Here is a 17,713-nt window from a genome sequence, read left to right on the forward strand (position 1 = left end):
ATTCTTTCTTGCACGGGCGTTTTACTTCGCTTTCTCATTGTTTCGTTCTCAAATAGTCAAGTCGTTAAGTCACCGGTTTTCGTGAGGGCCACTAAAACGTTCAGTGTATACGTGGGAAAGGATATCGCACCGAGGGATTAGCGACGGAGCTGTTTTCGCTGCGAAGCGGGAAGGCAGGGTGCCGCCATGTTGGTCAACTCTATACTTACGGATGCAACGTGAACACCGCAACGCAAAAGTCGAATCTCACGTACGTCCGTGAAACTCACGTATGCCCTTTGCGTTCTGAGTATGCGCACTGGTCACCTGTGAAAGTTCTACGTACGTGGAACTTCTACGTACATGAAACTAAAATTGCCCAATTACGAAGGTTCACTGTCACGTCAATACAGCCCAGCTTGCTGTGCGGCTTTCAGAGTAGCACTTTTTTGTTATACGAGTTCTTCGTATTGATGACTTGCCCATACACGAAAGGCTGGAGTCATTCAACTTTTTCCTCAGGGACAGACCGGGGGGTGGGGGGGGGGGGGGGGAAACGTCGCCGCGCACGCGTTAGCCCGCGATTCCTTATTCCGTGCGTTCACCCCCGCTGATTTCCCTCCAAGCACGGGGGATAGCCAATCACCTTCACCCCCTTCATAGCGTACCACCTACGGGGAAATACTGCTGGAACAGAGGCTCAACAGGAGATTTCCGGCTCCTCATCCCTCGCTCACAAGAATGGAGGTGGTGCTACTCCGACAGATTCACACTTACAATTCCCACAACCCTACATAGGTACTACTCGGACATTTACCAAACACCACAATGCCCGCCCTGGGATCAGACGGGAGATTTACTCTACACGATGTGGTACTGCACACAGAATCCTGGCATGAAGAACATAACACCAAACCACAGATCCACGACACAATGCGAGGCCACCCTGATCAACCCACATCCAGCTTGCCAGAAATGGCTCACAGAACGGGCAGAGAGAGCTACTCGTCGGCCAACGGATGTCCTGGACTATACAGAGGGCCCGACCACCGTGACTCAAGAAGCACTGAGCAAATAAAGTTTCTCTCTCTCTCTCTCTCTCTCTCTCTCTCTCTCTCTCTCTCTCTCTCTCTCTCTCTCTCTCTCTCTCTCTCTCTCTCTCTCTCTCTCTCTCTCTCTCTCTCGCGGGCGTGCGCGTACGTGTAGCTAAAGCGGTTTCAAACTACATGCGCGTGGGCTACGTATACTTTTCCCGTTTGCGTACGGGAACTCTGCACGCACGTGAAACTAAAGCTGTCTGTTACGACGTTCACAGGACACGAAACGTACTTCGTTATAAGTAAACCTTCGCTAAAAGCGGGATGTTTTTCTCTCACTGTTTGTATAAAGCGAAATTACTTAATAAGCTATTCCATTATACAAACGGTCTGTTTACTTTCTTTAACAAAGGTAATGACTAATCATTGTTTAACAAATTAGTTTTGGGCTGAGCGCACACCAGTGAACACCATACACCCAGAGCCTCGGAACCTGCAATGAGTGCGAGCACTCTCACTGCATCGTTCATGTTGGGGCTCGCAAGAATCGCGCGCATGCGAGACTCGCTAAGTCGTCCTTGCTAGACGACATGCATGCAAGCACTCCCAAGAACGCGCTCGTGCGGATAGGCTCAGGCAGCCTGTAGGAACAGTAGTATGTATTCAGCAAGACGACGTGAGGAAGAAGCACGACTGTTTCCTCAAGGGTGGTCGGGAGGTCGTAAATCTTTGTCCGCCGCATCGCTAAATCAACATCGCGGCCGCGGGCGCAAGAGGAAAAATACGGCCAGTGACAGCACCCAAGTCGTCCTGGGAAGCCCGTGAAGCCAGACACCCAGCAAAAAACCTCTTTTCAAGGCACAACAACAACAGAGCTTTGATCAACGCCTGCCCGTTTCCGAATCACCACGAATAAGGTAAAACTTATTTTTAGTTCTTACTGTTGATACAGACTTATGATGTTCCAGGGGCGTGTAATCGTGGGACGCCGCGAGATGGAGCTGAGGTCGTGGATAAACTAGAGTCCCTGTATATAGCTCGGAGCTCCCATACAGTACCGCAAGAATAAACCTTTGGTAGAAAACGGAAGAAACTTTCTTCCAACTTGTCAGCGTCTCGAGCGTGCGTCTGTTTAAAATTTAGCGAGTGAACATGAATTTCGCAGTTACAACTACAGGCCACTAGGGCGGGTAAAAATTGCACTCACACGCCTGGTAAGTAGGGTTGTTCGTTTTCGGGTAAAACCCGATTTTACCCGATTTTTACGGCCCGGACATGATTTGGGAGATTCCGCCTTTTCCAAGTAGCGATATGCACAACCGTGCGCTGACGGTCAGCCGTTCTCAGCCAGTTCTTGCTGGAAGCAAGCTCCACAAACACAGCTGTTGAACTCATTGAGTATTGGCATGACTCTATACCGCTCGCTACCCCAGGCTGGAAAATGCCGCACTGACATTGTTGGGCCTAGCTAATGGAAGTTGCGATGTGGAGCGAACTTTCTCCCAACTGAGATGCGTTGAAAGATCGTACAGGTTTCGAATGGAGACGGACATGTTGCGCATGGAGGTGATAATGAATGGATACAAGGCTCTGTAAAAAAAATTGATTAACAGCTAAATGGGATTATTTTTTTTATTTCTTGGTGGTTTTCAGTGCTCTTGATTGTCATCATTACTGATTTATTTCCAAACAAGCGCCAAATTTCCGAGAGTATTTGCTACAAAATCCTAATGTACCCCCAATTACCAGCTTGAAACAAACAGCAATTTTAACGCGTTAAAGCTCTCGATACCTTCTGATAAAATAAAATGGGTGTATTACTTAGTACATCTGTATATTTAACAAAAAAAAAACTCGAATTTCGGAATGGTTCTACAAAAAAAAAACGGTTTCTCCACAATCACCAGTTTGAAAAAATGGGACCCCATTTCTACCACCGGATTTCAAAAAAAAAAATTTAACCAGAAAACGAACAACCCTACTGATAAGGCAGCGAAATTAAAAGTCAGGCCGTCTTATCTCTGAAGTTGTCGAGTGGAGCAAAAGTTTGGCCATCAATGAATCAAGTAAGCGTGCACGCCGCCGGAAAAATGCCAACAGCTCCCCAATCCCTCTCAAAAATATTCACAGACGATCACAATAACAACAGATGGTGCAATTACAGTAATATTCCATTGCATCACCCCCTCCACAAAAATGACTGAAGCAGACCCCGTGCTGTAGAAATTTGCGAGCTGAGGTATAGTTGCCACAGAGGATGCTACATTTCGTTACACGCACGTATTTCGTCTTCTGGTACAGATAAACTTGTCCTACGAGTGTCTAGAACTCCTTGTCCATGTTATCATCTTGCAGCGCACTGGTATCGAGCCTCACTGAGAGGATTTACCCTAACCACGGCTTAGCTCGTTTGAGACCTCCACGGAATGTGTTTACACCTACCTCGACCCCTATACTTTAACCTTCACTTCCCCTACCTAACTGCTCGTCCGTGTTTCTCCCTACCATATGTTTAAACTCGAGTCGGTGATAACGGGAATAAACATTTTGCTTTGACACTATATTACATGAGTGGATGCCTGCCAGATTCAATTGGAATTAACTCGAATGCGTCGTGGGGCTCCTCGCAATTCCACGCGTTGTATTAGACCCTAGTTGAACGCTAACCCGACGAAAATTCGTCCAGGTGAGCCTTTTTTGTTCACTTCTGTAAAACACCAGGCAACAGTCGTTTAGTGAGCTCATGCCTGGTCCCCGATAAGAGGACCCTGGAAAAGAGGAGGCATAAGGCATGTGTTGATGGTGTGCGCATGACAAATAATGGGTATTCAATGATCAGACATACGCCTGACCTTTAATGCGATAGCATTGTTAAAGGACAGTGGTTGTGACCCTTAAATGTGCCGGGGATTCCTTATGGATTCACGAGAGTGGTGAGGGACTCAACTGCGTTAGGCGGTTGTTGGCCGGTTGTTAGGAGTTGTTGATACCTGATATACTGCCGATATAGTCGCCGAACGTCCTTTACTTGTCAAGCTTCGTTGCGCACCTTCGGCGTTTTGCAAAATAACCAACTTAATTGTCCCCGAGCTATGCCGGAAAGCCATGAGAATGTACATACACATGCTACCAAAAAGAAAGAAAGAAAGAAAGAAAGAAAGAAAGAAAGAAAGAAAGAAAGAAAGATAGATAGATAGATAGATAGATAGATAGATAGATAGATAGATAGATAGATAGATAGATAGATAGATAGATAGATAGATAGATAGAGAGAGAGAGAGAGAGAGAGAGAGAGAGAGAGAGAGAGAGAGAGAGAGAGAGAGAGAAAGCGTGAGAGAAAGAAAGAAAGAAAGAAAGAAAGAAAGAAAGAAAGAAAGAAAGAGAGACAGAATCATGAGCCGTTTTATTATGTGAAGAGGATGTCCAGCGAAGCTATTTAGCACTCAACATGCAGGTGTCACAGAATTTAGGTGAAAGGTACGAGCAATTTTTTATTTCTCTTCAGCGTTCACAGCGGTCATTTCTATCAAAGGCACATGTATGCGCGCCCAAGCTTTTATTTCGACTCCACTGCAGATCCAAGCCATGGGGAGTGTAAGCTTGAGTTCTAAGTAATGTTTTAATCTTAGAAATGGTGCCTGTTATCAACTAATGTACTCAAGATGCATATACAAGTGATGAGACGTGTGAGCTTGAGGTCCAGATCAATGTTTTGAACAGCGTGCGAATTTGGTGGTGATCGCGTGCTAATAGCATTTTTTAACGCCGCACGGTATGGAGCACCTCCCGCTTCAAAGGCGCGTGGAATCTCGGGAGTTCTCCGAAGATATGAAAAATACACGGAGCCCTAGGCGTATAAACTTCGCCCGAAAATTGCACATCGATATCTGATGAAATGATAATCTAGCGAAGTTGACAATCCCTTGATCACCGAGTCCCAAAAATAAATGGGCAACTCACTAAAGACAGTGACGGTCATCCGGCTTTTAACTAGTATCACTTTTAACTAGTCTCACCACTTTTCACCAGTATCATGCCATCCCAGGCCGGCTGTCAAAAATTTCGGCCGTTGGGTACCTTTACCCAGCAACACTGCTCAGAAACAAAATGGCCGCCATGACTCCCGTGTGTGCATCAAGTGTCAATCTCTTAAGGGTATCTTATTTAGTGCTTGTACTTTTGAATAATGTCATTTGTCCTCTCCTCCTGGTGAGAGGAATCACAACCCTTCTCATCCTCAAGGGATTACATAACTTTTATCCTGTTTAACCAGACGACGATAAGGACACTAAAGACCCCTGCTCTCTTACGGTCCTTGATATATGTTTTCCATTTACGAAACGTTTGCTATCTCCACACCATAATCCATCAACAGTGCGTTCCTGCTAGCTGGCAGAGAACACATATATGAAAGGTCGAAAAAAATAACAAGGTTAGATTTCTAACCGACTCTGGTCGGTCCCGAAATAAGTGCATTGCTCTGGCTCTGCACGAAGAGACGATTCCTGCCGACCTGCTTCAGACGTGGGCCACTGAAAAGTACGAAAGCAAAACAAAAAATAAATAAATTCGAGCACAGTAAATAAATTTAAAAAAAATCTTCGCACCTTAGTGCGAAGAAAAAATCTTCGCAACTTCAATGGTCCAGAGATGAAGTTTACTTGCTTCATGAATATCTTACCCCACATCTTATCAGAACATCTTACCAGAGAACCGACACAATATGACAATGCAGAGCAGGTTAAAACATAATATAATATTTTTGTTTCACAAAAGAGGGGCTACTTAACGAATTGTGTGCACTGCAGACAACCCACTGATTTGGTTATACCATATGTGTATCTCAATACAAAGGGCTCACAAATTAAATCGCGGGGTATCTCGTCAAGGTTTTATCACGAATACCAACGGATATTTCATCCTACAACTCTCTACAAATTTGGGTAAATATACTACATAGTTTGTTTTATCTATTTGTAACTGTAGTTTTCGTCTGTGGAGCCAAGGGGACAGTAAATTTAAATAATTATAACGTTTACCTTTAAAGGCCTGAGCTATTTAACGGAAGGGTCATTAGCGTAATCTGCGTACATACTTTTAAATTGTAATTACAATTAGGTGGACAGCGACCCCAGCATTGACCCGTGTAATTACCAGTAATTTAGAGTAACAGTCATTCAGTATTTATCTAGCAACTATAGCTACATGCGCAAGTTTTGAAGCGCCGCCATTTCCACAGTAAAATTGTCTTGTCGATTCTGAATGTTGTAACGAGATCAGCCTTGGTGAGTGGGGTCCACGTCACGTGTTCTCTTTGTGTCAGCAGTGCGGCTAACGAATTTTTGAACGAGACTGTGAGCGTGTCCGTTTTTCGAACAGCTGGCGTTGTACACCTACCTCGCTCTGGCGATTGTTTTCATGAAAATGTCGTTTGACAGGTTTTTATGGTTTACGCGCGCATAGCCATCGACCTATTGTGAGAGAGCTATAAAAAAATATATACGTCCACGTCATTTTAATGATACTCCAGCATGGCAGAAAAAAAAAACGTATATTTTGAGTTTTATGCGAGGTGCTGAGGTAAGCCCCGCCAAATTTGTAATTTTAGATCAAACTTGAGCTTCGCTCCAACCCGGTAAGTGTTCCTGAAAGGCCCTGAAAAGTTGGCCCTCCATTCAGTTCACTATATAGCGACGGCTAATAATTACCGACAAGGAGACTGATTTGGCGGGTCCGTACGACACGTCGAGTGCAGCTTAGAAGTCTACCTCCCCAAAACGTGTTAATCCGTGAGTATGTGATTTAACAAGTCCTTGCGTAAGCGAGTAACGTATCTATCACCCGGCAGTTCTATGTTCTAAGAGATATGGCAGAACAAAACGCATTGTTCGGTGTTCACGTGCTCAGTTGCCAAGCCCAGAAAGAGATATATATTTTGTGCGCGGGGCCTTGGGCTATTGATAATTTATTCGGGGAATTGCGGGTTCAAGTTTGCTCAAAGTGCAATGTAGGCTATGATATCGTTCTAGCATTTTCTTTTTAGTATGATTGAGTCGTTAGATGAGCAACGTTTACGCAACTGTGCTGCTCGGACAACTTACAAACCATACCGCTAAAATATGTAAGACAAACTCTGAGCCATACGAGGAAAAGCAATTTTTGATAGAATCTTGCATTCTAACTTCTTTGGGGAATCGAAGTTTTAATTTTGCGGTATCTCAATCTAAGATCTTGATTTCACAAACAGGAGAGGCGTTTTACGGCGCTCATAAATACCGGTGCACAATTCACACTGGATATATTAATTTCTTAGGTGAATTAAAAATTGAAATAGGCCCTAGGACCTTTTATTAAATGGGCTTATTGTTATGTAAAGGGCGTTATAATAATAAAGCCCTGTAAAGAATCCATATGGCCCACGTAAACATACAGCGCATCGGTCACACGTTACGGACGGATGGATGGACGGACGAACCACGGACAGATTTCTGGGGGTATTTGCCTCGGAATGCCTACGCATTAAAGTAAGAAGAATGTCTGATTTTCACGGAGAGCTTCTAACCACGCCCGTAGTTTCATAAGGCTGCAAGTACCGACGTACTGACATGTTCGCGTTACTAGCGCCACCTGTGTCACCAGAACTTTTTTTTCTAAACTTCGCCAAGCCTTTCGAGAAGGGGCTCTGTCGTGCGGCAGTGGCGAGAGCAGCGATAGTGCCCTTTTTTTCTGCTTCTGTGGCATTTATTTTTACATTGTCTGAATGAATCATGGCACTATTCGTAACGGCGAGGTGTAACCGAAAGGTGAGCTTTGTTCTATTTCGTGGCTGCCGCTGCGCGCGGCGAAAAAATGGGTGCCGCATCTTGGTCGAGCTCGCTTATCTCAACTTTTTCGCCGTTCCTGAGCGCATGATTTCGTGGTAGCGACCTTGCGGCGAGCCTGGGTGCTTCGCAGATGCACAGGAATATTGGTTAACGACAGCTGGTAAATTAACATATGTGGCGCGAGCACGTTGTACGACGAGAAAAGACCGCGAGGAGCCGAAAACATGTGCTCCGACAGGAGCTCCCCTCGTACCACAGGGAAACCGGTTGGTGGGAGTGCTTTTTTTTTTTTTCTCTACGCAAGACAAATAAGAAAAAAAAAAGTAGTACACACTAATTTTGGCGCTTCCTCGTTCGTTGGCTTCTGCTCTTGACCCCCCGTACTGTATACAACCGATTCGTTTCTTCCACGGCATCGCATCGTAAAGTACGGTTCGTCGTTTTTCAAAGGTACGTAACCAACGTAACGTGGCCTGTGATGTGTCTAGGTCGTGTAATTGGTTCGCGCTTGTATAACGGGAAATCCAGCTGTACGCTGAAGTTCACTGTCAAGGGCTGGCAGCGAGGAGTGAGGTCAACGGAATAATTGGAGCACGTTGCCCCAAGCTGAATATCGCAAGAAGCCTTACTGGTTTTTAACTACCTCCTACGTTCCACTGTTGTGAAAGCGCTAGATGTCAGTATATCTGACGCAGCAAAGCGCCTGGAACAAGATACTATCCGGAAATGTTCCGGTATCTCGGTGGTTGGCACGTCAGTAGTCGACCCACTACCGTACGCGCGTGTACCGAAGATTTGTTTTGGGCCAGTAAGCATTGGTGTGTGCCCTTATTCGTATCATATTCTGTAACATTTGAAGATGTATTGCCACCAGTTAAACTTCCTTTATGTTTAACAATTTTACTATGCAACCTTGCGGTCATCCCAGCCTTGGTTGGGTCACTTTGCTTTCAGGGCTTGCCCGTGTTCAATTCCTTCTCGTCGTTTTACTGCGTATTGCACTAACGTAGGGGGAAAGTTGCTGAGGACACGGTGGCGTGAGTATGCAGTTTTTAATTTACGTCAACCTTGAAAATGTTTCCACCTCGACTGCCTGCTAACATATATCATGCTGGATTTGGTTATGTCGCGTATTCCTTGTGGCGCATATTTTCAGTTTATTATCCATTCTCATTATTCATAATACTTTTGGGGCAATCGCGCTTGTTCTCACAATGCTATGAGGGCCGCGGTCACTGTCAGTTTCCCAAGCTCTGCCTTTTGATGGATCGATGGATTGTAGGGTTTAACGCGCCGACGCAACGCAGGCGATGAGGCGCGCCGTAGTGGAGGGCTCCGGATTAATTTTGACCACCTGGGGATCTTTAACGTGCGCCCAAATCTCGTACACAAGGGCGTTTTTGCTTTTCGCCTCCATCAGAAAAGCGGCCGCCGCGGCCGGGAATCGAACCCGCGACCTCGTGCTCAGCCTCTGCCTTTTGAGGTGCTCCATAAGGTTATTGCATCATCATGATAATACAGCTTTCACGTGGGGTTTGTTTTCAGCATATTTGCAACAGTGCAATTTATTTGTTGATTGACGAAAAGCTATCTGTGATATGGTAACTTCTCCCCTGGCTACATACAGCAAATGCCTGTTACTACAAAGTTGAAAGGGAAGCAGAGAATGCTTTGTTGTATCCAGTGCTTCATTATTACTGTTGTAAGTCTGCACTACCATTGGGCCTCTTCGATTATCAGTCCCGGATCGTCCGCGGACTGCTCGAGACGCGATCCGGCGCTCGATTTTCCCGTGTATTCCTATGGGGCTCCCGGTCCGAACGCAGTCCTCGGACTGCCCGCGGACCGTCCAGGACTGGTAAATCGAGGAGGCCCATTGTTCAAAGGTAAATTATGATTACTGCTGTAGCGTGGTGCTGTGGCGGGGGTGCGGGTATGATCCCAGCCATGGTGGCTGTTGTTCTGATGGCGAGCAAAGATCAAAATGCCTGTTTTTCACACTTTTGGTGCAGATCCCCAGTTGATATCAATTAAAGGGACCGTGCAACACTCTTCGTGCAGTGCAAGTAAACCTGCGCGACGTTTAGATTAGACTTCCAGGAACACCCGAGCCAAATATTACACGTGCACGTAAAGCGGTAAGCGCAAATCGCCGTGAAAGACGCGGAAAAGCCAACCGCGCTCTCTTCATTTCTCCTCATTATGCACCCCTGGCATGGCCTCTGCGACGTCAATCGGGCCATGGCTGTCCTAGCTGTCCTATTGGCTGTCGCTGGTCAACTTCGCGGCTAAATTCTGGCATTTCCTGTGACGATCAGCCGTTGTCGTTGCTGTGTATGAACCTCTTCTATGTCTGAACCTGTCCGCATGCTTTTGGTGTTTCTTTGGTTTTGAGTGCGCGCGGAGTTTGAGTGACGAACTAAATATTCCACTTTCAACGAGCCCACTCGACAACAAAGGTTTATTGCTCCAAAAACGCCCTACCAGCCTGAGAGCTTACTTGCAAGCAGGCCACCATGCCTGCTTTTTTGTGGCACCAGACCGGAAATAGACCCGTCAACGTTGCGGGGAAAAGGACGAAACTCCCCGGCCTGTGACATATCGAAGGCCGCCGAACAGGACTCGCGCGCCGCCCCCCTCTCCGAGAGAGAGCGCGCAGCTTTCGTCGCGTTGTCCGCAGTTGAGTTGAGAGGGAACATTTATGGGAGATTTTTCATCGCGCGTAGTTTTGGTGATAGTGAACGGATTTTCATAATTCTTGCGGGAGGAGATTGCTGGGACAATAGACTTTACCTCAAAATATATTCCGAGTAGTCGATGGTAAGTGTTGCAGGGTTTCTTTAATCTGTGGCTGCCCACTATGGTGCACCTTGTAGCCCAGGTGCAGCTGTGGTAAATAGAACTCCAAAATGTTTTTTCCCCATAGTTCTGTCATGTCTATTTGTCTCAGCCCATTCGTTATAATGAGGTTTAAGTGTGCAGAAATGCACTGGGCGAGGCTGCACGCATAATTTTTCGTTCTCACTTTGGCAAAGTCCTGTGCTTTCCCTTTTGTACAGTTGTTAAACGAAGCAGGTTTGTAGAGTAAGGGACTTTATGTGCCGTGGCGACCGCTTTTCTGATGGAGGCGAAAAGCAAAAACGCGTGTGTGTACGAGATTTCGGTGCACGTTAAAGATCCCCAGGTGGTCAAAATTAATCCGGAGCCCTCCACTATGGTGCGCCTCATCGCCTGCGTTGCATCGGCGCGTTGTACGCTCCAATCAATCAAGGAACTTTATGTGCAACCCCTAAGGATGCTTTGAACACAGGAGATTTAAAACGAATTCCCGAATTGAACATACAGTGCCGCAGAGGTTTTTTTTTTGATGCAAAAGCATTGTATGGCTCATAAGGTAAAAAAATCACGCACCCCTCTGTTAAACGACAACGATGGTTGAATGCAAAGCTTTCTCATGACAGATTCTTTTGTTGTCATCTAAGTTTTTCCAAGCGCTTCGACCATGCCGAAATGGAGCAATCGGATAGACACCGGCTTTATAACGCAAGGGACCCAGGTTCGATTCCGGCCACGGGATGTGTTTTTTTTCTTCCGCTTCAATGTTTTCGCGTTACAGCTTCGCTTTTAAAGAAAAAATGGTGTTGTGCACATCGGATGGCTGGAAGTGTTTTAAAAATGTGGCAGGGATAGGAATCTATGACCAGAGACACACATGGTAAGAAGCCAGTGATTTAACCGTTACTCTAACAGACGACACCAATTCACCAATGATATCTGCAAATACGCTTAACTCCAGGGAACGTTGCAGTTGTTCACTAGGCTGATATGGTCTCACTCAGGTGAAGGAATTTTTTTATTTAATTTTCACCACGCTCGAGCCATGGTATCCCTGGGAAGTTAGGCGCTTGACGATGCTGATGAGCAGCTCGAGGCCTCTTACCAAAATAACGGTGTACGCGCAAAGATGAGCTACGTTATGAATCACAGACGGATTTTTAAAAATCTCAGGATGTGGTGTATTCCTTGCTGCGGCAGAAAACTTGTCCTTCTATACATGTGTGTCATGTCTCTCCGTGGTGGTTTAGTTTACTTGGTGGCAGCAAAGCATCGAAGACTGTTGAGATGCTATGGTGCTGTGCAGTGTTTTTTTTTAATTTGCTTATGCCGCTACTGCACATGTTCTTGATGGGGATAGTTTTGTCTTGAAGTATGAGATATGTATACATTCAAAGGGAAGTGTCACATTGTCGTCATCATGACTTCATCATCATCATCAGTAACTGAGGAGTGACCTGCTCCTCTGAGACGTAATGTAAGTGCGTGAATAGACAATAGGGTCAGGATCCTTCTTGTGAGCTGTGTTGCTTCTGAGAGACAACATCAGGGAGTAGTGAGAAGGGGGGAGGGGGGGGGGGGGGAACAGTGGAATTGCACAGGTTGTGACAGACGGGGACGGGTTAACAAATAATGTTGGGTAATTTGTCTATCCCGAGGAGAGGAAATTCTCAGGATCCTTTCCTTAATTCTTTTGGTCACTGAGGGGAGAGCATGTGCATCACATAGAACGCTCTTATGTTTGCATGTTTAGCAGTACCTCTGCCGTCACATTTTGTGCCTTGTCGACTCCCTTCTAAGATCAGTTGAAGCTGAATTTTGAAAAGTCATTGGTTGCACATAAAAGTGATGGGTTAGGAGGAGAAGGAATGTGTTTAAAAAAATGTGTCCACTCTTTGCGTTGTGTCGAACCCTTGCTCCACTGATTATTTCTTTGTAGCGTAGTAAATGAGTAGCAAAGGTACAGTTGCCCAAACAGTGTGGCGACTGTTTACGAAATTAGTGTAGAACAAAATTTTTCCTCGCTTTTTAATTTTTTTGTTTTGATGTTCCCACGATTGCTAACAGTCACATTCTTTAAAAGTCCGTTCAGAATAAAAAAAGCAAGTTAATAGGAAACTTAGCCTGGTTATAACGTATCCAGGCTGGGGAACTTAAAAATTGCATAAGAAATAAAAATGCGTTACGGGAGGAAAAAATGTACGCAGTGTAATTGGTCAGAGAAAAATATTGTAAATTCTTGCGGTTTTTTAGATGCCGAGGCATGCTCGTGTCCGGAATCGGGTGTCAGGGGCTCACAGTATTTTACTCGTATCAACTTGCTAGATTTTTTTTTTTCTTCTTCTTGTTTGTCGTGAAGGGTTGATTCGGGAGCGTCGTAACGGTTACATCCTCCGTTCTCTCGACTGCTTTCGGGGCTATTCATCAGTTTTGTTGAATTGTTTGCAATATAAAATTTTACGTTTCGGCACCCGCTGCCCAAAAATCCGGAAGATTTGAAGCGGGCGTCGGACGACAAGTGCAGCCGATTGTAAGCCGGGCCTGGCAACACTGTTCCGAAGACGAATCTAAAGCCGCAAAATCGGACAGTTTAGAAGCCAGGCTTGGGTGGCTTCCCATGTGGCTTCCACACAAAGCGACCACTGTCCGGCGTGTGCGGACGGAGATTCAGAGTTATCAGAACAGAAGTTCGACATTATGATAGCCTGCCTACATATAAGTTTAAACAATGCTACAGACCATGTTGTACTCTGTAAAAATAGTTCGGCGATCCTGTTTATGCTTCGAACTTTTGGTGGTGCAGTTACCTGATCCGCACATTTTCAGCCTCGGCTCGCCACGTGGTAAGTTAGGCGCAAAGGCACTTGGCGCCTTTGCGTAGGTCTTAAAAGCGCTTTCTGGTGATTTAGTACCGGAAATAATACCTAATTTTTTCATTGCTACGTGGGATTGTTTTAGTGAGCGCGCGGTAAATAATTCCTTTCTTTTAAAAGGCGATGGTCGTCCCACGTGGTGGAGCAGTGCCGTTGTCCAATTTGCCAAAATCGCCCTCTTCCATCAATATTTGGGTTTGTAGTGCCTACCGTAGTGGGGATAGCAGCGCCATTGTTTCGTGTGTTGTTGCCGACTTTTTCTTTTTTGGTGCGGTTAGTAGAAAAAAAAGTTAAGAAGGCGCCGGTCATTGATGAAGACGGAGAAGATGAAAATGGGAAACGGGTAGGATGTGAGCACTGGCTTATAGATTCTTTTAAAGAGCTGTGCATGTAGTGGCGCTTAACGTAACCAGACCCCTCTAAACGATTAGACGAACTCTGCTGTGGACACCCTTCAAATATGTAGGCGAGTGGCGTAGGATTTTAGCACGGATTGTTCGAGATAGCGGGTTTTCGTGCACCAGCCCGTTAATTGGGTGATCTGGGCGACAACGATGCTGAGACTGGACGTACTAATTTTGCTTTGCAGCTGTGTTTCGTGCCTCAAAAGTGTAAGCCTTTCTGTGTGTTATGCGACTTTTCATTTCTGAGACACATTAAGGCGGCAGTCATTGTCATTAATCAGCATGAAGGCGTGTACATCTGAATGAAATTGTCTTTGCTTTTTCTCCCTCTCTTTCTGCAGTTTGCGGCTGTCCTTTTACGTAGGATGTACAGCAACGGCACATCACATACATTAAATGTAAGTATGGGCAGGTTTTTGTAGCCTGTAGAACGTACTGCTTACAAAGTGTTTGTGTGGACAAGCTCAGAACTCCTGTTTGAGTAAACTTGAGCTATTTTATTGCAAAGGTAATTTTTCAGCTTGCCCGTTCGTGCTCCAACTCCGAATGTGGGCCACTCAGCATTAACAGGCGAGGCGGTGTTAGGAGCAACATCTTTGTGAATCATAGACCTTGGGGGGAGAAAGGGGGAGGGGGCTTTTTGTGTTCGATTTCGCTAGACTCTGCACACCTTCAATTGTTACCCACTACGCATAGAAGACCGTTAACTTGATGGACAAGAGAAATCTGAAAAGTTGGAGGAAAAAGAAAAAAAACTAGGACATTGCAAGACTGGAATCTTGGAGAAAAGTGGAAAAGGCCCTTATACTGCAATGTGATAATGACTGTGATTTTACATCATCATTAAAACTTTCTGCACTGCACAAGCCACACCTAATCGCTATGGCTACACTTAGAGTTGGAGAAGGATAAAATTAATTTATACCCGTAACACGGGCACTTTCAATCGTGATTGAGTCGATCCGGATCGGGCGCATGCTACATGGCAGTTTCAATCGTGATCGGGATTCAAACGTGCCGTGTAGCAGCGGCAGTGCATCGAGCACGCTCGAAAACTCGGATCGCGATTGAAAGTGCCCGTGTGACAGGGGTATTATTGAGCATAAAAGGGGGTGGCTCTCAGAGTCCAGAAAGCTGTGAGCCAACGCAGCAGCTTGGGTGCAAGCAATAAGGCGTTTCTGGCCCTCGCACTCCGAGTTGGCCATTTTGTTTGATTCAATCATGGCACTAAAATCCCTGTTTTTGTAGTTTTGGCCATTTTGTGAATTTAGTATCGGTCATCCGATACCAAACAAGCCACAGTTTTGGATGCTTAATAAAGCCCTCGTAAAAGAGCAGGAAGAAGTGAGCTTTAAAATGTGGGTTTGCCAGGCTGGGTACCAGAACCTCTCTTCTTAAAGGACCCCTGCAGCCTGGAAAAAAAACTTGCGCTAAGTATCAAAACTGCAGAGACTGGTGCTGTCTACTTGCCCGGGATGGTAACAGCAGGTGTATAATCATTGTAGTGTGAAAACATGGATGTGGGCTTCAAAAAGAACTTGTGCATTAAGCGTGTTTGTTGGTTTGGCCAAATGAAAACTATTGGAGAGTTATAGCGGTGCGGAGGAATGTCAGGGTACAGTTCTCTATGGGCGGCTGGTGCCACGGCATTGTGCAGAGGTGATGGAAGGGGTTCTGCGCAGGCGCGCCAACCATATAATCAGTGTTTGAATGTAGGGACTGTGAGTGAAAATTTCCTCTTTTTCCCCCTCTAGGAAGTCGTTATAGCGTCATTCGCAAGGACACCAATCGGTTCATTCCGGAGCTCCCTGGCTGCTGTTCCAGCGACAAGGCTGGGCTCTGTGGCAATTAAGGGGGCCATAGAGAGAGCAGGTGAGCGTCTCATCGGCTGCCATGCAGCTTTTCAGGGTTTGTGTGGAACCCTTAAGCTATGTTGGGAGGAACTGCATAGCCCAAAGTTAGAGGAAGTCTCTTGCGCTGGTTGCCTGGTGGAAAAAGCAAAAAGTGAGGCTTAAAAAGTTGAGGGGGCAAGCAGAATCCAGGCAAGATGGACCAAGGCGGTGAAGGCTTGGTGTTAAATTTGGGATGAGAAAACCTAAGCAAAAAAGAAGCACTCCCATGTAACGTTTTTCGGAAATTTAAAAACCTCAACTTGTTGAGATAAATCCTGGATTCTCCGCTGTTTGCTAAATGTTTCTCCTAATTGTGAACCAAATTCAAATTTATTTTCATCTGGAGGTAGCATAGGAGCCAGGCTTTAAAGGGTAAACTCTCAACTTTCTAATTGAAAAAAAGTGTGGGAAAGTTGTACTTCATGAGGCCTTTTGACATCAGCATTTCGTCGCAGGGATCATTCACCACTTGAGGACAGAAAACGGGGAATCGTGTGTTTACAACGGTTCAAACATTCTGTTTCTGTGAGACAACAAAATATTAAAAATATTACGGGTGTGTGAATACCGAATAGTAACTTTCGAAAGAATTTGGAAAAAAAGGCCAAATATCGAATATACTCTTTTTTTACAAGCCTCGATTTTTTTGTAGGTTTTTGTGAAAAAAGACAAGGTTCTTCGCATGTTTGCGAGTCATGACATTCTTTTTCAACCCAAAGAATGCACTTTTCAACTCATTTGCACCAGTGCAGTTGCTGAACTTAAGAGTGGACACGATGCGCATTTGAAAAATAACTTGCGCTGGAGTTGCTGTACTGCCATTATAGGCAACAACTAGACAGGCCTCGTAACTCCGAAGCAAGCACTTTGCAGGCATGGCACGAATACACTGCAGAACCACAATCTTTCTGAAGCACATGAGGCGCGTGAAGGATACGTTGTGGAAGGAAGGCTCGCACTGTAGTCGCGTGCATGAGTCTGCGCTATCCCATCTGGCCTAAAAAAAAAAGCGTGCAATAAGCATACATCAACTGCATTAAAGGAAGCCATCCTCTCTATTGATTTTATATTAACAGAGGTGCTGTCACAAGCACAACAGAAATGGCGGCGATTGCTTTACTGGAAGCTGCCCTCGCGTGTAAACATCCAGCCGCCAAATTTCAAAATGGTGGCCAGAATTGACGGCATGAAGGAACAATCTTATCGACGAAATTGCAAATTACTCCGTGTTGCGGGATAAAATTTTCAGTCCCTGCAAGGCACGCTCTACGAAAGTATGATTTGGACAAAACCTGCCAAGCAGCAGTGTGTTTGCATGCACCCGCATCTCTCACTTTCACAATGCTGGGGACGTACGGAAAACACACTCGAAATGGTTACTGTAAAAAAAAGAGGTGGGACCTTGGGTGCCAGAAATGATGCATACTTTGGGAGGCTGTGAACACTACTGTGTGCACAATGCCTTTGCTAGATAGTATCTGATCTGGCGTCCTTGCCCACAGGGATTTTTGTTCAGCTTGGTGCATGTTCTTGGATATTTGAGGCACGAGATTGCTGTTTTGCTGCCACCCTAGGGTGCCTCAAGTCATGCCTAAGCAAGTTTTTTAGGCCATTGCATCAATGCAAGCTAAAGTGATGCCTTCTGGTTGTCCACCAGAGTTAACCAAATGGCCCCTGATGGACAGAGGGGTTTAGAAGTAGAGAGAAAAATAACACTGCTGAGACATGAGGTAAAGAAAAATTCTGAAGCTAAGAATGTAGTAAGGTGTCGCGGGATAGAAGTACTTGGAAAGCATGTAAGTGGTCTGTTATACTGGGACTGATTTGTCAATCTGGCGTCCACGGTAACTACACTAGCTCTGCCAACAC

The 17,713-nt window shown here is 45.5% G+C and overlaps 1 protein-coding gene across 4 annotated transcripts in view; it reads left to right on the top strand.

The window, feature by feature from the left end:
• The first annotated feature begins 1,811 nt into the window (after positions 1–1,811).
• Positions 1,812–17,713, top strand: part of LOC144152848 (acetyl-CoA acetyltransferase, mitochondrial-like) — a 47,699-nt gene continuing 31,797 nt past the window's right edge. Inside the window, exons 1-3 of one of the 4 annotated variants that reach the window (XM_077684339.1) lie at positions 1,812–1,933; positions 14,294–14,350; positions 15,707–15,824. In XM_077684339.1, coding sequence (XP_077540465.1) covers positions 14,318–14,350; positions 15,707–15,824 — 151 coding nt within the window. In that variant the 5' untranslated portion in view covers positions 1,812–1,933; positions 14,294–14,317. Of the gene's footprint in view, positions 1,934–7,660; positions 7,820–8,224; positions 8,291–13,351; positions 13,519–14,293; positions 14,351–15,706; positions 15,825–17,713 lie in introns of those variants that run through there. The other 3 variants (XM_077684337.1, XM_077684340.1, XM_077684338.1) reach the window with 3 other exon arrangements.

The sequence above is a fragment of the Haemaphysalis longicornis genome, unplaced genomic scaffold (assembly GCF_048455015.1).
Source record: "Haemaphysalis longicornis isolate Haplotype H1 unplaced genomic scaffold, Haemaphysalis longicornis Haplotype H1 scaffold_9, whole genome shotgun sequence".
In the NCBI taxonomy this organism is placed as follows: Eukaryota; Metazoa; Arthropoda; class Arachnida; order Ixodida; family Ixodidae; genus Haemaphysalis; species Haemaphysalis longicornis.